At 43.5% G+C, this 23,391-nt stretch overlaps 2 protein-coding genes across 8 annotated transcripts; one reads left to right on the forward strand and one right to left on the reverse strand.

The window, feature by feature from the left end:
- Positions 1-248: 248 nt before the first annotated feature.
- On the reverse strand, positions 249-8,119 carry CNOT8 (CCR4-NOT transcription complex subunit 8). The gene is made up of 7 exons (XM_056502724.1): positions 7,963-8,119; positions 6,481-6,680; positions 5,038-5,231; positions 3,446-3,607; positions 2,611-2,755; positions 1,889-1,999; positions 249-1,584 (listed from the first exon to the last, which is right to left on the reverse strand). The coding sequence occupies exons 2-7, from the start codon at positions 6,595-6,597 to the stop codon at positions 1,435-1,437; spliced, it is 879 nt and encodes a 292-aa protein (XP_056358699.1). The 5' UTR covers positions 6,598-6,680; positions 7,963-8,119; the 3' UTR covers positions 249-1,434.
- Positions 8,120-8,323: 204 nt separating this feature from the next.
- Positions 8,324-23,203, forward strand: FAXDC2 (fatty acid hydroxylase domain containing 2). 7 transcript variants are annotated; one of them, XM_056502731.1, is made up of 11 exons: positions 8,324-8,487; positions 11,956-12,076; positions 14,661-14,725; positions 15,817-15,864; positions 18,161-18,252; positions 18,353-18,450; positions 19,137-19,258; positions 19,575-19,780; positions 20,685-20,790; positions 21,808-21,974; positions 22,905-23,203. In XM_056502731.1, the coding sequence occupies exons 3-11, from the start codon at positions 14,720-14,722 to the stop codon at positions 23,059-23,061; spliced, it is 1,002 nt and encodes a 333-aa protein (XP_056358706.1). In that variant the 5' UTR covers positions 8,324-8,487; positions 11,956-12,076; positions 14,661-14,719; the 3' UTR covers positions 23,062-23,203. The 7 variants fall into 7 exon arrangements, with proteins under 7 accessions (XP_056358706.1, XP_056358707.1, XP_056358709.1 ...); XM_056502732.1 differs by having other exon boundaries at positions 8,339-8,487; positions 11,965-12,076; XM_056502734.1 differs by having other exon boundaries at positions 8,409-8,487; positions 11,945-12,076.
- Positions 23,204-23,391: the final 188 nt, after the last annotated feature.

Raw genomic sequence — 23,391 nt, forward strand, 5'->3', positions numbered from 1 at the left:
GGAATCCTGCACCAGACTGAGCTGTGCTGAGAGACCAACAGGGAGAGAATACAACTCTGCTAGAGCCCTTCAGCTCAGCTTCCCCTAGCTACTGTACAATGAGCTCAAAAGACATTTTACTAAGAGCTACCCCAGGAACACATCATAAATGGTAAACAAAAGCATCTTCAGGCATGTATCTCCCAAATTCAGATTACAAAGCCTCAACTTTGAAAATTCTAGTGCTTGATGGAAAATCCAAAACAAAGCCTGGTTTAAAAAATTTATTTTACAAAAAATAAAAACTAGTCTTTACAAACATTTCAAATATCAGCTCTAAACCTCAACTCTTGAATACTGGATTAAGCTTGTTCAAAATGCCAGACCAAGTCTTAAAAATCTTTGACATGTTCAAAAGGGTTCTTTTAGGAAATGTCATTACAGAGCAAAAAAATCACTATAGAATGTTTTTCAATGTCAGAATCCCAAGTTCTTCATCCTCTTAACTACTTTTCAGGTGTTTATAGTGAAAAAAAAAAAAAATCAGAAACTTGGGGGAAAAATGAGAAACCCTGTTTTAGCTGATAAGTATATTGTAAAATTAGGGGCTGGAGAAGCAGGGGGGAGAAGAGGAACAAATATTTGTCCATGCTGACCTAGTTGTGTTGCAGAAGAATAAAATCTGTAGATTTAAGTTGAAGCAAACTGAAATCAGAGTGTTGGTCCAATCCCCTGTCAAAGGTGAACTTTTGGGGCTCTGAATGTATTTCCAGAACAGTTCCTTAATACCCGTAAGAACGAAGCTGAGGCTTAGTATGAGTCAAAGCAGTAACACAGAGAACTAGAAACTAAGGAGTGCTGATCAAATCAGCTCCATTAATCTCCATTCCCTCTGTTGTTAAAGCAAATCTCTGAGTATTTTTAGCTGCAAGGCTCATTTTTAATTTCATCTGTTCCCAAACCTCTGCAGTGATCAAAGGGAGCAATTTCCACAGACAAGAGATAAAATAAGCAACACATGAGGTGAAGCTGTCACCCTCACAACATGCAGAAGTTTTAAAATAAGCTTTATAAAACACAAACTGCAATTTTGTGTGCATGTCTGCGTCCATTTTCACTGCGTTTCCCAACCCTCAGTTCTACCCAATATTTTCTACTGGTAAATCTTCCTTGCAGATTCTGTACAGTATAAAGAGGAAAAAAACAGAGGTATACACAGTAGATTCTGTCCTTTGCCCTTGGTATTAAAAATATGGCAAACCACAAATGCTGGCATTAGGAATTCAGTCAACTCTTCTGGGTTTCAAAGGAAAATGCAGCTCTTCAGCAAAACTGCAAGGCTTGGTGCAGCCTGTATACTGGAGATGCTTTTTGTTTGAGATACTGTTTAGGGAAAATGGTTGAGGACAGCAGCTGCCAATATGGTAAACATGTTCTGCTGAGGGGCACCGCTCATCACGGCTGCATGTTGTTGATAATGGCCAAAATGCTCATTTTCTCTTGGGCTGAGTCCACATCTTCATTCTGTTTCTGAGCCACTCCTGTGCCGAGGCCATACAGTCGTCCGCAATACTTTGCATCATCAATTGTATCCTCAAAAAATAACTGCAGATTAAAAAAAAAAAAAAAAAAGAAACAGGTATTGTTTAATTGTGCCTCTAAATCAGAGAACATCCAGTGTTAATTAACAGCTCATTTGAAATCAGCCACTTGCAGGATGGAGTGTACAAATTAAAATAAGCACATGAAAGGCGAGTAAACAGAACAAGTCTGTGCCAGTATCAGTAATTCCTATTCCTGACATTTCAAGTGTGATGGCCACAAGGCTCAAAAATCCCAAATCAAAACAACACATTGTACATGTTGACATTTATAGACAGGAAGTGGAGAAGGAAAAACACTGCATTACCTCTTTCATTCTGAAAAACGCCATTCCTGTGAGAAGAGAGTCTGATCCTGCCTGGTGTTGTCGTCCAATTCGCTGCAAATCCAGCTGATCTGCCACTTCCTGAAGGCCACCCTGCAAAGAGAACAGAAGAGATTTTATTTTGGAAGATCCATCTCTTGCCAAAATTGTCACATTTCTCCAAAACATGAGGGCAAACAGGGTATGATGAACCAATGCAGATCCTAGTGAGCAGTATGCACACCCAAGCTGTGAGTGAAACACAGAGGGAAATGCTGTTCAAGAGTGCATAAATAACTTACCAAATTTAGGTGCCTTCTTTTCCTGTTGCAGATACTTGAGATAATTGTGGGTACATTCATAGGTTACACATGCTGGGCCTTTCCCTCCCCTTACTCAAGGCTGTGATTCAATAGATAAATTACTTTAAACCCTCTTACCCGTTAATCAAGTCATGGAGTATTTAATGCAAAAGAAATACCCTTGCATAGGAAACATAAATATGCTGAATTATAATTAGCCTCTGATACACAAATCAGAAGGCTGTGACAATGTCCCCTTTATAATAAACACATTGCTAAGTCTGAAACTGGGGAGGGCATTAGACACAAACTGTGTCTCAGGTGCTTCTGTGTCACTACTGACTTTTATACACATTCCACTTGTGTTCCTGTACATGTACAGAGTTGATGCCCATCCCCTGCTTGCTGGGGAGATAAAAGTACCTTGAGGTTTTTGCAGCTCTTCATTAAGTACTTCACATCATAGATAGATGGGAAGAAAAGGTTTAAGATATGGAAAAATTCATGTTCCTCTTCTGGTAACCTGGAATCTGTCAACAACTTCACCATGTAGCCGAAGTCATAACCACTGAAAAAAAACCACAGAGAAACCAGTTAGTACCTATAACCCAAGGTACTAGTACCTCCTTTTTCAACAGAATTTTACTTGTGGTGCCTTTCAAGCCTTAACACTTTCTGATATCCATAAAACTCTAGATCTCAGCCAGAATTCATCCTGATTTTCTATGTCAACATAGGACTTTGGGATGCTCCCCAAGTGCCTTCACCAGTTTTTTGTGAAACAGCTAAGCTATTGGGAAGAATACACATTTCTTCCCAACTCTGAACATTTCTGTAGCTGAGGGCAGTACAGAAAAGCAGGAAACCCTGCAAGTATCTGTTGAGGGAGAAGGAAGTGGTGGTGAGTCCTTTCTTTTGTGATACCATGTTGGACCAGAGGCTTCCTAATCAAGTTGGTTGAAATGCTACAAGAAAAATATTTTTATTTTACAATGCATTTACTAAGTGTAGGAATCACATTTCAACTTGTTAGTAGCTTCTTCAAGAGAGGGAGACTGTAACAGCAAAAGGATTCACAAGCTGTTAGAAAGTCAGACCACGAAGTGTCCTTGCTTCTTAAATTTAACCTTCATATCTTGATGCTTATTTTAAGAACTGCAGGACTGCTAATTTTTCTCCTTAAAATCTGTCAATCTCCATAGAAAAGGCAGAGAATTAAAAAGAGACTTAACAGGGTCAGTGAGCATCCTGGACCCACCTGTGGAAGGACAACCATTTCACACTGTCACTGAGGACAACCCCAGATGTCATCAGCAACTCAGCAAAATGCAGGGTATCAATCCCTTCTTCTTCATGCTTCTGGAACTGCAGCCCAGAGCTGGCAAGGAGGTCTATGGAATCCTGAGAATACATGTCTTCCCTGAAGGGAAAAAAAAAAAGCAAGTTTGCACTCAGAGTACTGCCAAGACAAGTTCATCTTAGAAAAATTCTCCCCACACTATGTCAAGAATTGGACTAACCAGTAGGATACTTCTAGATAGGGTTCCAATTTGCCTGTCTAGAAAATTCAAACTGACTCAGTTTCAATACCACTACTGCAGCCTCCTACATCCATAACAGGCTGTTCTGTGATCATAACTAGTTAACACTTCCATTGCTACTGCAAATTCCAAAGATTCCACCTTCACAGGACTGAAGCTGACAGTTTTGAACAATATCCCTTCTGCAAGGTGAAGGGAAGCACCACAGATGAGGGCCCAGAGGAAAGGAGAGTTCTCTCAAACAGGAAGATTTAATCTTCTAAATTCTAAAGCACTGACCATCATTCCTGTCTACATTTTTCCTCTTCACTCCACAGCATGTATCACCTTATCAGCACCTCCACTTCCATCTCTGGGAGTAAACAGAATTGCATCATCCTTGACTCAGGAAGGAGGACAAGAATGATGTGCTTGGTGGAGAGGTGAGCAGGAACCTGACTTCTTTACTGGTTTGTGTCATTTGAGGGGGAGGAAACACATAGAGCCAAGTTCTATCAATATCATAACTCATTTAAATGATCACACAGCAAAAACCACTTCACTCTGATTTCAATACTTGTAAGAAGCACACAAATTTTTGGAGTAAATAGTGCAACTCTTGGGGTCAAGAACTGGATGATCATAGTAGCTACAAATTTTTGTAATGCTTTCCAGTGACAGTTTCATAAAAATGGATTGATTTCCTCTACATATGTGGTTTTGCCAGATAAACCCTTTCTTTATTTCCAGACAGCTCTAGTGGTAATTATGCTGAGTTTATAATTACAGGGGAAGGGATAATGAAACTTGTTTCAGCTGCAACCCAGGATATAACAGTATGGAGGAGGCAAAAACTGCCACACTCCATTTAACAAGATTCATTCTCCTGAACAGATGTGATGATTACAGCTACATGTTTTTAGATCCCAGCTTATACTTCAGCATGGATCTGTAAAGAGGTCTTTTCCTTTTTGATGAGACCAGCACACCCATTTATTTTTAGCAGAAAGAGATGGAGTTTTACAGAAATATATATATATATATATATATATATATATATATGAAGCTTCAAACACTGTTCCAGGAAAAAAAGGCACACAGAATTATCGAGAGAAAGGGTAATAAGGAGAGAATTTAGCACGGCTTTGAATTCCATATACACTATTAACTTCTGGCAATCCAAAAAAGATTCTAGTCCGTACTAGGATCTGAATCCTTATTGCTCAGAACCAGCCAGCAACAATGAACACATGAACACCAGTACTTGCCAAAGGAAAGCATCACTCCAGCAGAAGGGAGCAGCAAATTATTGCCAAGCCCAAAGACTCACGTAAGGTTGAACTTGAAGTTGAACTGCCAGGTGTTGATGCCAGAAGGATATTCCCCCTTCTCATTTGTGAAAGTCAGGCCCAGCTGGATAATTTTCAGCAGGTCGACGTTACAGCGAAGGAGCTGGTACTGATAATCTATGGAGCTGCGGAATTCACCGATCGGCCTGACAACAACTCCAGGGAACTCCGTGTCCTGGCAGAGAAGGGAAAACTGAGTTTCACCATGCATTCTATTAGGAGTCATGATTACCACTCTGCTAGGACAGTCCAGACAGTGAAAACCTTCACTGCTCTAAGGAACACCCAGTGCCTACCCTAACAAAAACTACTGTCAATCAAAGCACACCTCAACAACAGCAGCCATCTGTTAGATAAGAAACCATCTATTAGATGAAAAACCTCTTACTTAGCAAGTGATTAATTAGTGTGCTATCTTTGCTGAACACCAAACTGCCACACTCACACCCTCAGATTGGGTCACTGAGCTTCTACTGACTATACATAAAATCTTTCACAACAAACCCAGTGCTGTGCACTGACACAATCTCTCCCTTGCCCAAGAGGTTTTTCAGTCTACTCTTGCAGCACAGTCACTAAACAGACCCTAAGAACACTCTCAGTGAGACTAAAAAGAAGTAAAAAGTTCATTTCCCATTGACAAATGTTAACAAAAAATTATGTTCACTTCCACCGCTGAATTTGACACCAAAATCCTACACACTCTGCAGAAACACCTGTCTTTTGCCACATTTCTAATGAGGATTTTTCATATCTTGAGGTTTGGTGTTCCTAAGCAAAGCTGGCAGAACTTACAGCATGACAGCTAAAACCAGTTTTTTATCTAACACACTGGCATGCTGCCAAGCAAATACAGACTTGTAAGAGCAGGAGGCAATTCCTCCCACCTGGGGGAGATTATGCTCTTCTTAAACAAAGCTTTATGAACATACTGTCTTATCTCGAGCTGGAATATTTTTCTTCCCTAAGAATCAACATCTGCCCTCATTAGAAAGGAGGCAGACCAGCTGGCTAGCAGTCACTTGCAGGCCTTTTGACCTCCAGTCCCATGGCTTCTTCTATAATCAAATGGAGAAAAACATTCAAAGAACAAACACACTGGTGGAAAAATAAGGATTTAAACTCAATTGTGACTTGTTTCATTTTCCTGTTGCACAAATTAATACACTATGAATAGCTAAATATTAAACAAATTCATGTTTTTAAGCTGGTCTCCATCTTCTTCTTTCAATCAATCCATACTCAGCACTCCTTGTATTAAATTCTGGAAAGCCACTGAAGAGCTTTTTATTTTTTCACCTCTTCTAGTTCAGTTTGACGGGGGTAGGGAGAAATAATTTCTCACTCAAGAATCAACTTAGTCCACAACAACAAAAAAAAAAATCCCTTGACGAAGGCAATTGGGTCAATTATAAAACATGTACCATGGCAATGTAGCTGTAACTCAGAACAATCTCCCGGATCTTCCTCATCTCTTCCTCCAGGTTGTTGGCCCATACTTCACAGATAACCTGGCTGTTCTCTGCAAGGGCTGCTGGCATCTTGCAGGGACCAGAAAAAAGGCAGCTGATGCTGAACTCGAATGACAGAGCAGGATCACAAGCTGTGCAATCTTATCAGGGTGCTGCATTAAAGAGATAAATAAATAATGCTTTAAGCGAAGGAAGAGTGACACGTGAATAAATGTTCTGTAGGAGTCAGTCCCACTTCCATTTTCACCATCAAATAACCCATTTAAAGTTTATACCAAGTTCTTTCCTGCTTTGTCACTTTCTGTAAACATGCTGAATGAAATCTCGAGCATCTATTCACAATATAAGTGCAGATGCACAATCAACAGTCCAGTTATTTATGTGAAGAATCATTATCTCTATCTTCCTCTTCCTGGCATAAGCTTTGTCACTTTGGGCACAAGGTGTACAGGCAGGGAATCCTCATCTTTAATCCTCAGCTACTTCCCCATCCCTGGAAGTGCTCAGGGCCAGGCTGGAGGGAGCTCTGAGCAACCTATTATAGTGGAAGGTGTCCCTGCCCACAGCAGGGGGGTGGAATGAGATGATTTTGATCTCCAATCCAAAGCCCTCTGTGATTCTGTGATGAAGACAATTGTTTAAACACAATAACAGAATGCACTATAGAGAACACTCATTAACATAAGTTTCAATAGGCATGAACATCTAAATGGGGGTGCCAAGAAGATGGAGCCAGGCTCATCCTGGTGATGCCAAGCGACAGGACAAGAGACAAGGGGCAGAAAGTGATGCACAGGAAGTTTCCCCTGAACATGAGGAAGAACATGAGCAAAAAGTGTGCAGGGATCGGACATGGGAACGGATTACCCAGAGAGGTTTTGGAGTCTGCCTCAATGGAGATATTCCAGAACCGTCCTGACACAATCCTGTGCCATATTCTCTGGGATGACCCTGCCTGAGGAAGGAGGCTGGACCAGATGACCCAATGTGGTCCCTTCTAACCGGACCCATTCTGGGACTCTGTCCTTCTCTGATGTATGTCGGGACACAGTGCTGCGGGGTGTTTCAGCAAGAAGCACCGGCAGTGTCAGCAGTACCACAGCTCTGGGGAGCCCCGGCTGCGCCCCCTTCCCGCAATAGCACCGGCGAACCGCTCCCAGGCTCTGCCGGGGGGCTCCGCCTCAGCCCACGGCCGGGCCCTGCGCCACAGTTACCCGGAGGGACCGAGCGCACCGCCACAGCCCGGCCCGGCCCGGGGTCCCCTCAGGGCCCCCTCACAGCCTGGAGGCGGCCGGACACGGCTCACCGCAGCCGGAAAGCGGGAGGGCCGCTGTCCGCTCCGCCACCCCCTCATCCGCAAGCCCGGCCCTGCTCCCCCAGCGCCTGTCCCGGTGCCTGACCCGCTGCCTGCCCGCCCGCCCCGCACCCCGGTACCTCCCGGCAGCTGCGGCCGGGACGCGCCGCTCTCGCCCCGCGCAACCGCGACGGCTCCGAGTCCCCCCAGCCGCGAGGGGCGGCGCTTCCGGGTCTCGCGCCGCTTTGGCTCTCGCGAGAGAGAGCGAGAGATGGCGGAGCCGGCGGCGCGCGAGACGGGGCGGGCCGGGGGGCGGGCACGTTACTGCGCGCGGCCGCAGCGCCCCCACTGCGCATGCGCCCATCCCTGGCCGGCTTCTGTTTCCCTTCCTCCTGCCCCCCCACAGTGCAGCTAATGGGCTCGCCCGGGCTCCCCGCGCTGCGAACGGCGGGCGAGTCCAATCTCCGCAGGCGGGGGGGAGGGATGAGGGAGCTGGGTGCCTCCGCTCCTTGAGGGAAGAGGCGCCATAACGCCCACCGGGGCTGGGGTGGGCTCCCAGCATGGGGAGCCCCCAGCACCCCGACCCTTTGGGACACGGGCTGCGCCGGGCCCTGGCGGAGCGTCCCCGAAAGAAGCAGCGGCCGCCCCTCCCTCACCAAGGGGAGGTGAGGGGGTCCCCGGGTCGGGGTGAGGCCCGAGCCCCCCCGGGCTCCCAGGCCAGGGGCGCACAGGGAGGGAGTGGGGTGGGGTTTGTTTTCCAAAGGGTTTTCCTGAGGCCCAGAGAGCGAACCACTGCTGTCCTGGCACGCGTGGCTCCTACGGTGTAGTGCGTATCAAGCTCATTGACTGAGCAAGTTCTGCTGTTCCTGCAGGGGCTTAGAAGTCATTTAAGTTCCTACTGCACCTGCAGACTTCTAGTCTGGCTTCTCCTGTTCCAGGAATGGAATTTAAATTACGTTAGCAACAGAAGGTTGTAGCTGGTAAAGCAGCTACTGTTTGTGTAACACAGCTGCCAACACTTGCTTTGCTGGCTGATGCTGATGGCAGATTGGCGATTCATTTGGAAGCTTGTCTAATTAAGCTTTGATAATATTTCCTTTCTTTTAGACTGCCTTCTTTCTGAACAGGGTTGTATCTATTGTAAAATATGTTTGTGCCTCTATATATATATGTGTTCTGGTACTGGATTGTCTGCCCACCATATGGGAGTCTTTCCCTGAATCTTGGCTACTTGCCCAGCATTTTGATCAAAGTATCTGGAAAAGTAGATATTGGTATCTTTCACAGGCCAGACACTGTTCAGTGTCTCAAGTTTAATGCTCATGCCTGAGAAAAATGTTACCTTTAGAAAAGAAGAGGGTTTTTCAAGTGCTGCTGTGTCTAGTGACCTTGCTGCTGTCAGCATCTTATTACATTCCCTTTATTGAGCGTTATTTTGATTCAGAGTTTATCTTCAGGGATGATAGAAAGTTACCTTTTTGCCTTAGCTCTGCAGTCTCTGACGTTGCATAATTTATGCAGCAAGCAATATGCTACGCTGCCAGAAAGTAATCACTTTTCTTCCCATGGTCAGTTGAGTCTGGGGTTTAGTACAAGGAAATTTCTGTTGTTAGCAGGTAAATTCAGTAGGCTGCATTACAGTACCCTGTAAATATAAGGTTAAATTTTTATTTCCCAAAAGAGTTCAGAGTAATTTTTCTTGCTCATAAACCCAGCACTTGAAGGGATGTTGAGTCCAAGGAAAAGAGAGGATGCATCTCCTCAGGCCACTGTAAATATCTGTGCCTTGATACTGTAATAAAAATGTGTTGCAGGCAATAATCACCTGTGATAAATTACATTTGTAGTGTGTAAAAATTTGTGTGTAAAAAAGTGCTCAAGGATGTTTGCAAGCCCTGGTGGAAAGAGCTGGAGACACGTTTTGCTTGATGAGATCAGAATTTTTTCAAACATGACACGGCTAATAAAGATTCAGAATAGCTGGGAAAGGGACCCTGCTCTTTAAAAAGTCCCGTTATTTCTGTATTTGGAGGTTACAAAGGTTGCCTCCACCTCCAGCACTCCAAAGCAGGTCTTGAAGAGTCCTCACATCTACACATGAATGTAGAGTTGCATTATAAGGTGGAATAAAAGCTCAACATTTTCACACTGGGCAGCTTGAGCTGCGTGTCCTGTTGTGCCTTTTCTTTGGAGCTTAGGCACAGCACCACAAGAAAACTTATTGTGGGAATCCTGAAAGGTGAATTTGTGTTTTCCTCACCTTTCTGTTGTTCCACGTGCTCCCAAAGCAACCACTGCAGTGCCCTGGCAGAGGGTGAGAAATCTGGTTCAGAATTCAGGGAATTAGGCAGTGGGTGATGTGTCCAAGTTCAGATTCCTCTTCAGCCTTAGAGGAACTATCAGTATGGGCTTGTTCAGTCCCCTGAAAGATACTTCATGGATTTTCCCCTGATGTTCCTCTCAAACAGTGAAACAACCAGTGACTATTACAAAAACTGTAGGGAGTGAACAGAATTGTATTATGAAACGTCTGATCAAAAAGTTTTTCTGCTGTGAAGAAATCAGACTTCTTGCATGGCTCAGCAAAAATTGCAGCAGCATTGGAGTGTCAGTGGTGGAGACATCAGCACAGGGCAGCTGTTTGATTAGTGACAACCTGTGCTAGACACAAAATTGCAGCAGAAGATCAGTGGCATTTACAACCCTATGACTAATGTGCTGAGCTGTCCCTATGGGTATGAATATTTCCGAGATCACCCATGTTGGAACTGAGTAGTGGTTCAAAAGGAACACAGGTCTGAAATTCACTCTTACCACCTACTATTGGCTGTTGGATGAACAGCCCTCCCCCTGCAAGCTCAAATCCAAAGATCAGCTGAGGACATTATCCTTATGGCGCCTCTCTCTTGAGATGCTCATTTCCACTTCCTCTGCACGTGAGTAAATAGTTCGAAGGAATCACATTCCTCTCTGTTGAGCCTCCTCTGTTTGATAAATACCAGTTAGTAGCAACAGCTAAGAATTACAGCTTCTGTCTTGACCAGAGAATAGTTGGAATTAGGCAAGAGAAAGTGACGATGGAAACACAGTAGCAGTGTTAAATGCTGTTCATTCTTGCAGAGCTCTGCAGTTCCAGCTCTGTTGGCATGAGGGGTTAGTGAGAAAGAGTGTGTGTTGCTTCACCTGTGAAGGGCAAACAAAGCTGTAAGGCAGAGGTGATAGTCCCTTTTTCCTCCTATGGAAAAATAGATCTGGAAAGTTATGATAGCAACAATCTCAGTTCTCAGAGCTTAGTTTGTAATAGGGCACCATTTATGGGCTAAGTAACAGATTGGGGCCACATTTGCATAAGAAAGATCAGTGCTGATGTAAATTACATCTTGCTCTCTGCAATACCATAATTACACACTTATGGTCTGTAAACATCATGTTTAAAGACAACTGAGCCCAGCACATACTAACCTATGTGTATCTTCACCTCACCCATGCAAGCAAAGCCTGTAACTGGTTGAGGGCACTGTGTAGCAACAGAGTTGGAGTAATTTTTAGACTTAGTACAACAACATGAAAACTGCACTGTTTTTTTTTGCCAAATTCCACAGTAACCCTTATTGCTTTTAATAAATACACCTTTGACCCATTCAGTTGCATTGGCAGTAGTTATTTTGTGCTCCAGCCATGCGTTAGTGAATTACAAAAACTACGTATCTTTAGGGTGTTGGTGGCTTTTTAATTCTCAGGTACAACGATGAAAACCTTGCCTGCAGAGATGTATTCCACGTGCTTAAGTGAGTAACAGTGTGCACATACACACGAGGAACACTGCCAGCACTAACAGTGACATGGCACTGGCTTCACATGACTTGTCTGGGAGGGGACAGGGAGCTCCTGCTTGGAAACACCCCCGTTGCCCTTGCTTAAACCCTCATACAGTTTCGACAGCAGTAGTCAAAAGTGAGGAGTTAACTCTGGGCTCTGAATAGATACAAAGGACCTCTCCTAGGCTACCATCAGCAGGAGGTGAGTAAAGAACAGGCAGCCAGAGTTCAAGGGTGTAGTAGCTTGAAAAGATATGGTGGAGACTTTGAGGAAGTCATTAAAAGGCAACGTGTCTGTGTGAAGTCCATTGTCAGCTTTTCTAGGAACGAAGGTTCCCCCTAAAACCGTGCAGTACTTGGTAGGACATCAAACACCATATCTGGTCCTGTGTCTGTCCACACAGAGTGGCTGATATGCAACTGTTCAGGTGACCAGGTAAGTGGTCCTGTGTCTTTTCTTCTGTATGTTCTGTACTTGCTTGGATATTCACAGCCTTTGTTCTCCCAGGAGTGATTTTCCACTGTGTGTTGTCTAAAGCTTGATTTCAGTGAAGATCTACACAGGAAGGCACAAGGAATCCCAAGGAGCTGAGGTGGGCAGGCAGTCCATCACAGCAGATGGAGCTGTTCTGAGCTGCACCTGCCATGCAGAGCTGTGGCTGGTGGCAGAAGGATGCAGTACAGGGAAAGGGCACCAGTGCTGCCTCAGCTTGAGGCTGTCTGGGCACCAGAAATAAAAGAGAACAGCAGGTATGGGGCATAAATAATAATTCACATGTTTAAAAAAATGTAAAAACTACAGCAGGGTTTTTTTTCAGATTATACTCAGATGGTATTGAGCATTTTAAAACGTGACTTTGTAGAGGAAAAATTAATGTTAGGAAAATCCAGTGAAAACAAGATCTGTAACTTAATGAACAGTTGTTGGGCAAATGAAGTTATACATGGAAATAATAATATTAAAAATTTATTAGAATTCTTGTTTGACTAGTGTATGTTTCCCTTTTAGTGTCAAGAGACTGATTGGAAAAGCAATTACCTTTACTCTAGGATTGAGAATTTGCTTTGGATCAAATTTTGTGTCGACTAATTCAAAATAACTGGAAATGAACTTTCTTTTTTAAGCAGTACTAGTTCTGACTGATATTTGGAAATAGCTGCAGTCAGCTGAGAGCTTCAGTGGTTGATTTGGGGCTGTAAAATATGCCAACATGAGAGCAGTGCCAAGCAGCTGAATGGCTTTTTTGTTTGCTGAAACAGCCATGGTTACATGAATGGTTTTTTAATGTATTTGGTGTATTCTGAATCAGGAGACACATTACACAATAAAAAGAGAATAGGTAATGAGATGTTGGAGAAAAGATACTGTATCCAAATTTTTCTGGGTTTAATGTAAATAATGTAAAATTTTACCCTGAAAAGTGGCTTAATAAAGGCAGTATTTTGAAACAGAGGGTAAGCAGACATGTCAGCTCTGCTTTGAGTTGGAAATTTTTGCCCAAGCCAGCCTTCTGTCATAAATGGATTATTTTAAAAAGAATACTAGATATATGATTGTAATTTTAACTCTTTCCTAAAGGGGCAGAATAGGTGGCTCAATCAAGTAATAGCTCCTTCTCCTTCTAAAAACTCAAAGCAGAGTCTAATTTTCTACAGTGCTCTGCTCTGGAGCTCTTCACATGCAAAGGTTCAGCAGGTTTGAGTCAGCACTGTTGAATGGAGGAATCTCTGGAGCATCATCCTTCCAGCTCAGTGAGGTTCCTTTTCCAATCTTCCTCTCCTAATCTTATGTTTGATACCAAGTCATCAGAGCAGAATAATCTCTTCAACCACAGAAAACTGTGGCCAGCACTATTTACTTTACTGTCCCAGCAGAATAATTGGATATTGCTCTTTTCAGCTCCTTACTGGGTGGTTGTAAAAGATAGGATGTGCACAGCCTAAGAGCAAATAATAAGAGTTATAACCAAAAAAATTCCAGGTGAGAAAAAATTATAGTGAAGGTTGTCAAGTACTGGAACTGATTTCCCAGAGAAGCTATGAAATCTCCCTCTGTGCAGACACTCAACTCTTCAAGGCTCTGAACCACCTGTTCAGAAAGCTGGAATGGAGCAAAGCCTCAAAGGAATGGATTATTCAAACCTGACATGTTTCAAGCTTTATTGGTGTTTTTTTTTCTGGAGGCAGTGGGCACACCTTGCCTGAGAGGACCTGTGTGACAAGATGGGCACATAGTGAATGTTACGTAATGGATGTGATTAGAGGGTCGTTTGAAAATTAAGATAAGATCCATTTAAATTTGTCCTGTGGCATGCTATTTATGCTGTTTTCTTCAGGCTAGCAGGTTATTTCTCATGGGTATTCTTCATCAGATGTATTAGAGTTCAACTGTATTTTATCAATAAAGATGTGGTTGGCAAACAATATATGAGAGGAAAAGAAAATCCCACAGACTGGCTGTGGTAGCTCACAAATTGCAGTAGTGAGGAGCTGTGTGTCTGGGGGAGGACCAGAAGCCCTGGGACACTGCAGGTTCCCCAGCACATTCTCACTTTAAGCAATAGCACCTTAGGGCACCTCTCACACTACCTTATCCGGCCAAAGAAGACAAAGTGAACTTGGAATTTTTTTAAGACTGCTACCAAAACTTAGCATTTCCTATAGGAGTACATCCAAACCTAGTGTTGAAATACAGGGGGGGGAGTTGGCCTCAGGGTTTCAAGTTTCAAATCCCTTTTTGCCTTATTTTTTTTTTTTCCTTCTCAGAACTTTCTAACATTCAGTCTCTTCCACTAAAATGTGGGGTTGGTGGGCTGGCCTTGCTCTTTTGTGTCTGTGAGTAAGCAGGAAGAAAGTGTCTAATTTTTCTGTCTCATGCCCTCTGACCTGCATACTAATATGTAATGTAACAGAGCTGGGAACACCTGTAAATAAGCAGAGTTGTATTTGTAAGAACATACCCAGAAGGCTGTAATTTAAAATCTAAACCTACTGACTAATACAGGATTTCTTTTTGACAGTTTATTCCTCCTTTCTGAAACGCTGCAAGAAGAGTACTCCCAAGAGGCTTCCCACCATCATGAAGGTAATAGAATATCATCTTCTAATGAGTAATTTTCCAACTGTTTGTACCCTAGACAGGGACCTTTGAACCTTCTCTGTGCTTGCCTTTGTACTTTAGGTAACAGTTTGCCTGTGCTTGAATATTCTTCTGAGTAGGAAAAGCAAAATGGATTAAATTCTGCAATCCTCAGTAATCTGGCTGTCATATTATTAGAAGTTGTGTGTTTTTTCTTAAAGACCATGTGAAACTAAGCAAACATTAAGGAATGTTTTGTTAACTTTTGCTAATTATATTTGATGATAAGACTGCAGAAATATAAAAATAGCTATGCAACAATCCCTAGGACTGCCTGAACAAGGCCTGAAATACAGGCAGTGAAGCCCCAGTGTCTACTCAAACCTTGGGTTTGATTTATTTTTTTAATTTCTTTTAACAAAACAATCAACAAATGTTCAAGCCAGAGCCAAGTGGTGGGAGATTCATTATGAGATGGCCATGTGCCCATTTAGGACTTTAACCTTCTAAGTGTCCATAGCAGGACTTGAAGCAAAGATGATTTTCTTACTGTGCTCTTAAGCTGTAACTCAGAGTTTGAATGAAGCCTCTGGGGCTGTATTTCGTTAATTCACTGTGGCACAAACTCACTTTGTTTTCATCCCTGTTTGTTTAATTGCATGTTGTCATTATGGAAGAACATATGTCCCACGTTATCATTTCCTTACAGCCTGGGAAGGGCTGGAGCAGCTACTGGGTGCTGCAGTGTATTCCTGGGCCACATCAAGGGAGGAAGTATTACCACAACACACCAGTGACACAATCAAAAGCCTTGGGTCTGGCTGTTCTCCCATTTTTCTTTGTTATCCTTGCATCCCTGTTAATCTTCTGGGACACTATTAACTCCTCATGAAAAAGGGCATTTTTCTTCTCAAAAACTCAGCTTTGCTCCATGGCCAACACAAGAAGGATGGAGCAGGACAGGACATGGCACAGAGTAAATATTTTACACTTTTACCACTGAACTGGAAGTGGAGGAGATTTGCTGTTGTCAGCATCATATTCTGCCACTCTCCATCTGGACAAGGTTCACTTACTGAGTTCACTTTTTATTTCAGATGGAAGCAGACTCTGGATATTCCTCCTCTGCTGAGCTGCAGAAGCAGGTAAAGGCTCAAGCTCATCGTTTAAGGGACGCGTCATGCAGGTGCTTTGGAAGGCTGAACGTGTGTAATCACCTCTGAGAGAAGTGACAGACACATCCTCATTCTTAACATTTTAGCATAATTAGGAGCTCATCTCTTATCACTAAAGCAGCACTTCCCCAGCAATTTTCCTTTCCATTGGACTGCAGCTATAGGAGCAAGTGGGGAAGGACCTGTTACCTTTGCTTGCCTGGCAAGAATCCACCACAGTCCCCCATAACCAGAAGCTGTGCCACCTCACTGGGCCTGGTCCTCAGAGTGGTCCTGCTAAACTCTTACTGCCACCTGATGTACCCCAGTCTCTTTACTTTGCCAGCAGCAACCCTGTTCTGCACTTAAGGAATTTGCCAATTTCTACAAGCACTTTAAGAGCAAGAACTCAAGCAATTTATGAATTAGTTTGGAAACTACTGTGCTGTAGCTGTTGGCATGAGGAGAAACAGGGTATTAAGCACACTTGGACTTGATGAACAAGATTTTTTTCCTATGTAAACTTCTCTACTTCTACATCTCATGCAATTATACTGTGTGGGATTAATGTAATCACTTCACCACATGCAATAAAAACACAGCCTCTAAACAAGACAGTTTCTAGCCAAAGGGCTGTTAAAACAGCTGAAGTGCTGAACTTTAGCTTCTCTCTGTCCTGTCTCAAAGCAGGACAGGCACAGTGTCTGTGAGTATTAGAAGTTTAAACTAGGGTTTGAAACTCTTGAGCTGGAGAATGTTTAACTAAAATCTGATTGGGCTAACTGGAAATTCTGACACTTGTAAGACAAAATTTTTTTTTTGTATGCTCTTCATCCCAGAAGAAAAAGGATTTATAGGATATGAGTCTGTTAAAAAGCCCAAAGCTTTCTATAGCTTCTGTAACATTTTTTTCCAAAGAATATGTAAGTGGTGGTAAAGACTGAGAAAGTCTTACATCAGCATACATGGGGCATAACATGGATGCAGCTGGAAGTGTGAAACTGCTAAGGGGGCAAATCTCTGCTCCAGGATCCAGCAGGCACTATGTGTTGCTGGAGGAGAGGCTTTTGCCAGCCTGGCATTTGCAGTTCAGTACCCCCAGTGATAACAGTGGCAGTTGATTGCACTGCACTGATATAAATCCCAGGGTTCACAAATATCAAACTGTAGGGCAAGAGTCCTGCGAGTTTCTTCCTCTCTATCTGCTTTCTTAATTAAAAAAAAAAAAAAAAAGGAGGTGATAGGGGGAAATGGTTGGTTGTTTGTTTTAATAGTGAACGTTTCAGTGCTAATGAGCAAAGTTCTGTCCTAGGACAAATAAATATTGCTTATGAGTCCTGGGCCACATTTAATGTTTTATAGCTGTTACAGAATCTAAAAGCCATGTAAAGATGATTCCTTTATATTGCATTACCCTAAACCACCTGCATTTGGCATTTCTAAGAGCTGCCTCTCTTGTTTGTCCTCTCTGACAGGAGGTGAGCAGGACAGCAGCTATGAATCACACTGTTTTCACTCCAGTTTGTTTGTGCAGCACAACACCACAGTTAAAAAAAACAGGAAGGACAGAAGAATGAAAAAGACAATAGCTGGTTTTTATCCTATTGCATTGATTTTTAAAAAAACATTTACATTGCAGATAGATATAATTCATATTCACTCACAAAACCCAAATTAATTGCACTCCAGAACCAATTCCAACTTGGACTACTTAAAAGACAGATTGTTAAATATAAATTTGTTGCATATTTGCTAAACAACTTTCTTTTGAATATTTAAATATTCAAATATATTTAATACTTCTTTTTGAATATACTTATTCCTGTTAATGAGGTCATCTGAGCACAGCAGTTCTTGACTTCTGTGGGGAGAAAACACTGCATCCTGGGAGGGAGAGAATACTGAGGGAGTGAGGTGCTGAGATGGAGCAGCATTCCTTCTTGCCCAATGCTCTTTCCCACTGCTCTGAGTTATCCAGAAACCCCTGGAGTTATAGCCCTCCAGGTACTGAGCAGCATGCCAAATAAAAGCAAAGAGGGAGAAAATCAGTGGTCCTTACTCTCCCTTTGGTTATTCCAGAGAAATTCCACATCAGTCATGCACCAAGTCTTGTAAGCATGACAGGCAGATGATTACACACAATATCCCACAACAGCTTTGTTGTTGTGTTCTTCAGAGTGTGTGTGAAGCAAAACAGGCCATCACAGGACTGCCTTCATCATTTCAAATACCAAAAATGCCAGGGCAGGACACAGCAGCACGTGCTTACTCTTGTTGCTTCTCACAGGGAAAGAAGCTCTCACATGCCTTGAGGATCAGTGCCTACGTCTTCAGTACAGGCCTGCTCATGTTCACTGCCTTAGTGAACTCTGCTTCTTGGTAAGAATGTTCTAACAAAGCAGCTTGAGGGGAAACTTTTCTGTGGAAAGGGGGAAAAGTGGATGAATAGATGGGCAACCAAGCACTGTTATTCCCACAGGTTTATGCAGAAAATAACTTTAGGCAATTTCTGGCAAACGGCATGGTTGGAGTTCTATGACCATATGGAGGGAGATGAGTGGACAATCTTCCTCATTGGTGAGTTTTAACAGTGCTTCTCAGGAGAAATCATCCATCTATTAATATAAAAGGGAGACATGGACAAGGTTTCCAAACTCACTAATCCTCCCACTGACAAGCACTGGCTTGGAAGGTACCCACAGCTGATGTTCTGCTTTTGGATGGGGTCACCATCAGAACCCTGTACACATTAAAAACCTGATCTTTTTGCTGCTACTTAAGTGGCTTCCCTGTGAAGACACTTTGCTCCTGTGAGAACTGAATGACTCAGTAGAACTAATTACTAAAAATGTAAGTAAATGTAGTGAATTCTACTGTTGCTGTAGTACTTAAAACTCTTCTTGATTAGCAGGTGGTGAACAGAACTGGTAGGGACCTTGCAAGGTTCTAGAGATAAACTCAACCTTATCCTGCAAGGATTTAAAAGCAGCAGAGACCTCCCAGCCACCTAGAAATGCCTTTTCTTAGCTTCAGTTAGGTCAAGTTTCAGCCTCTGAGACATTTGTCTCTCTAACCTCCTTCCCATTCTTTAATCTTAGTTGGAAGTCCGAACTTACCCATATTCAATTTTAAAGCATTTTGGGGCAGGGGACACACATTTGGCACATCTGGGTCCTCTGGGTATTATTCCAGTGTATTTTGTTTCTGATTTAGCCATAGTTCCCAATTCATGCAAACATCTCTGCCCTTTCCTCATGCCACAGGGGCTGCATTGGTGCCTGCACTTGCTTTCTGGGGCTTCAATGGAATCCTTCTGGTGGCTGATATAACAGGAAAGCCAACTTTCATAACTCGCTATCGCATTCAGCTGGGCAAGAATGATCCTGTAAGTACTTCTCACTCTGCCTTTTCTGCTGGGTAAGCACTTCCTGCAGTCTCTTAGGTCAGGAATGGGGAGAAGAACCTGTTGTGCTTTTCTCTTGCAACCAGGTAGGATTTCAGGAGGATCAAGCCAAGTCTTGTACACCCACTACAGGGAGGAAGGCAGATGCTATTATGAGGCTGCTGTTTAGATCTGCACTGAGTGCTGTTAAAGAGCTGATCCCAAAACTAACTGCCTAAAAATCTTAAAGCTTTTCATCCTTCCAGCTAAAACTGCACTGCTTCTTTCTTATCCTCAAGTCCTGACTTCTCTTTTGCAGGTGGACACAAAGAAACTGTGGAAAGCCATCTACACAGTGCTGGGTAATCAGTTCTTTATCTCCTTTCCCATGCTTGTGCCCATGTTCTACATCATGAAATGGTGGGACAACACCTTCAGCAAGGAATTACCAACCTTCCAGTGGTTTCTTGTGGAGCTAAGCATTTTTACTGTATTAGAGGAAATTCTCTTCTATTATTCACACAGGTGAGCTGGATACAGGAATAGGACTCTCGATTTTGCTCCATGCCTTTAAACTTATAACCTACAACAGCAATAATCCTTAATTCCTCTGTTCCACCAGTCTTTTATTTATATGGGAAATCTTACAGGTCCTGAAATCCACCATCACATGAGGCCTTGGTTCTGCCAGTAACTGTAATAAATAAAAATGGGTAGAATTTTAAAGGTAGAACAGCTTAAAAGCTAAGGAAGAAACAAAATAGGCAGTTTTACCCAGAAGCTGTAACCCAGCATTCTTTGAAAGAATAAGACTGACTATCCTGAAACACAAAAATCTCAAGGGTCAGCGACTGATCTCTGTTCCCTTGCACAGCACCTATAAATCAGGGTCTGACTCCCAACACTGCAGGATTTCCAAGCACTAACATCAACATTAGAGGACAGAACTAAAGCAAGGAAGACAAAACAAGCAGAAGCAAGCACAGTACTCTCTGAAATCTGTAGGTTTCCCTTTAGGACAAATGCACTCAAAAAATGTAAATGCCATTTTTTATGAAGAACCCATGGAACTGAAAATTCTGATTCTTTGACAGTTGCCAGTAGAAAAAAATCAGAACAGTGAAAACATAAAGTGAGTCTTCCCCTAAGTAGGATTCCCAGATTTGAGTAAATAAGTAAGTAATTCAGGGACTTTGATTAATGGTATTTATCTGGACTGAGTGTAACATCAGCCAGCAGACATATTAATGGAATAATGGCTCAGTACAAAGAAAGCAAAGGAAGCAAGGAGTCTTACACTCTTAATGCCAGCTGCTCTGAAATCTATATGTTAGAGGAGACACAAGCAAGTCCCCTGCAGAAATTCTGTGCTCTGTTACTCCTTTTTTGCAGAGCTCAAAACCTGCCTCTCTCTGTTTACTCTGCCTAGGCTTGTTCACCACCCAGTGCTGTATAAGCACATTCACAAGAAGCACCACGAGTGGACAGCCCCCATCGGTGTGGTCTCCATTTATGCTCACCCAATAGAACACATAGTAAGTGGATTCTGCCATGGTCACCCTCCAGTTGCTGTGTGGAGTGTGATTTCCATGGGATGAGGTGGAATGGGAAGAGAAGCAAATATGTCCTTAGGAGCATCTTCCTTAGGAAGAGGAAGCTGAGCTGCATTGCCAAGAAGCTTGGCTCTAGAAGGGTTGCAGTAATTGTTTATATTGGACTCCAGTAGCTTTCAGAGCACAGATCCAAGGGCCTTCAGTAGATAAGGAACTGACTGGACAGGGCTTCCCATGAGCCCCCAGAGGACTGGGAGCACAGACAGTGCTTTCAGCAAGAGATACAAAACACAGCCTGAGTGACTGTGTGGACTTGGAATCTGTCAGGATTTCTGTGCTTGTTACTGGAATCAGCATTTGCAAGGAGTGTATCCCAACACCCTCCAGCAGAGACTTCTCAGGAAAACACACCCCGCCTTCAAAAGATTCCACTTTAACATTTATCTCCTGTTATGGATAGTCCTGGGCTGCAGCACCAGCTCTGAGAGTCTCCCCAGCTGACACTGGACAGCCAATGATTGAGGAACCCAGCTGAGCTGTGCTGGTTCACACAGCTGGGTCTGGGCAGCCAGAGCCATTTGTGCCATAGGCAGGACACAGTGAAATGACACAGCAGGGTTTGTCACCTTGCTCTGTGTGTCTGCAGGCCATGTCCTTTCACAGTGAGGTTTCCCAAGAGCAGCTCCAGCATTGTTCCAAGGTGAAGCTGAAATTCACACCTCAGACTCCAGGGTGATTTACTGGAATCATGCTGTCCTCACCCACAGTTTGGTGTCATGCCTGACTTCTGCACACTTAGGGAGCTTGAGCTATGACAATGGTTTGCAGTAGTAGAACTCTCTTATTACTTTTAGGATGATTATATAACTTTAGTAAGGTGTTTGCAGAGGGATCTTCCTTTACACTGTTTGCACAAAACAAACCAGTGCATGGATCACCAGGTGACAATTCAGCTCCTAGAGGAGACCCATTAATGAAGTAGTGTCTTCTCATTTCCAGATCTCCAACACTCTGCCTGTGATGACTGGCCCGATGATCATGGGATCTCATATAGTTTCAATCTCAGCATGGTTCTCCATTGCTCTTGTAACAACAAGCATTTCTCACTGTGGCTACCACCTGCCCCTCCTGCCATCTCCAGAGTTCCACGACTTCCACCACCTCAAGTACGTCTGTGCACTGCTCAGCTTCCCATTCTCCTGCCCCTCCTACCTGTGCCCGGGCACCACTGACAGGGAAAACTCCTGAGTTTGGGTTTGCCTAACTCACACACCAGCAGAGCAGCTCTCCACCTGAGAGCAGGCTGAGTGCTGCCAGTTCTTAGAGCAGTTAAACATGGATTTCAAGGGATTCCACCCCTGTTAAGGACAGTTCTCTGCAAGGTTCTTCCTAGAAGTTCAGAATACACTTCATGTGATCTAAAGACAGAGCAAGGGCAAATCACATAGGTGAAGTAAGTGAGCCTGCCTGTCTGTCCCTCTCGCATACACTGGGATTAGTAACACTGATCAGATTACACTTTGCCCAGACAATCACCATTAACCCTTCCTGACAGAGATTCTCATCCTGCTGTGCTAGAGAGAGAGAGCAGTTGCAGCAGACTGTTCAAGAATACATACCTGAGCAGTGGAGAAACATTCCCATCTACCAGTAGGCGCTACATTCAGACATGCTCCCCAGAAATGTCTGCCCCTGGTGCAGAACCAGCTCAGGGGACAGTTCACTCACCACATGCCAGGACATGGATCACTGCAGAGCCAAGACACTCTGGGGGGAACAGCTGTGCCAGCTGGAAGCAAACCTGCTCCATATCCCAGATCTTGAGAGCACATGGGGCATAGTAAGGTGGGTGTCCAATGCTCCCACATCTCTGAGCTGCCCAGGAGGAACAGCTGCTGCTCAGTGCCACCGTTTATGGGCCATGATGGCACCAGAGAGAAGCTGCACGAGGTTCACTCAGAGTTCGACAGAGCTGCCAGGGAAACTGGTGCAGGAGCAGAAATCCCATGGACAGATTATGAGGGCTCAGAAAGGAATGGAAAGGGCAAGGTAACCTCAGTAACTTCCAGTGATGTTTATCTCTGTTTGGTTCTCAGATTCAACCAGTGCTATGGAGTGCTGGGAGTGCTGGATTTTCTGCATGGTACAGACAAAATGTTCAGACAAACCAAAGCCTTTGAGAGACACAAGGTCCTGCTCAGCCTCACGCCGCTCTCTGAAAGCATCCCTGATCCACCCAAGAAAGATGAATGAACCAGCCCAGCTGCTCTTGCCCAGCCTGGTGACGAGCAGAGTGAGACAATGATTTATGCCAAATAGTATTTTGATCAGGAAACAAGTTCTTGTCCACACATAACAAAACATGAAGTTAAATATGCCACTTGAAACTACTGCACTTTTGCTGCCATTGTTTTCTATCTAAGACACAAACCTGCTCTAGAAATCTATTTTTAAAATTTAATGGTTTGTTTCTCTGTTACTTGCGCTGTCCCTTGGTTCCAGCTGCCTGTGTATGAGCCAGGTGTGTTCTGGGCCATATGGCTCAGGGTTATCATTATTAAGGTTTTAGCACCAGACTCCAGA

Source organism: Oenanthe melanoleuca, chromosome 13 (assembly GCF_029582105.1).
Source record: "Oenanthe melanoleuca isolate GR-GAL-2019-014 chromosome 13, OMel1.0, whole genome shotgun sequence".
Lineage (NCBI taxonomy): Eukaryota > Metazoa > Chordata > Aves > Passeriformes > Muscicapidae > Oenanthe > Oenanthe melanoleuca.

Excerpts from the sequence above, each read along its gene's own strand:
- FAXDC2 (XM_056502731.1), top strand. Across the intron at positions 19,259-19,574 it reads AGCTGGGCAAGAATGATCCT|GTGGACACAAAGAAACTGTG; the intron begins GTAAGTACTTCT and ends TCTCTTTTGCAG. Across the intron at positions 21,975-22,904 it reads CACGACTTCCACCACCTCAA|ATTCAACCAGTGCTATGGAG; the intron begins GTACGTCTGTGC and ends TTTGGTTCTCAG.
- CNOT8 (XM_056502724.1), bottom strand. The coding sequence starts at position 6,597 with ATGCCAGCAGCCCTTGCAGAGAACAGCCAGGTTATCTGTGAAGTATGG. Across the intron at positions 5,232-6,480 it reads GTTACAGCTACATTGCCATG|GACACGGAGTTCCCTGGAGT; the intron begins GTACATGTTTTA and ends CTTCTCTGCCAG. Across the intron at positions 3,608-5,037 it reads AACTTCAAGTTCAACCTTAC|GGAAGACATGTATTCTCAGG; the intron begins GTGAGTCTTTGG and ends TTTTCCCTTCAG.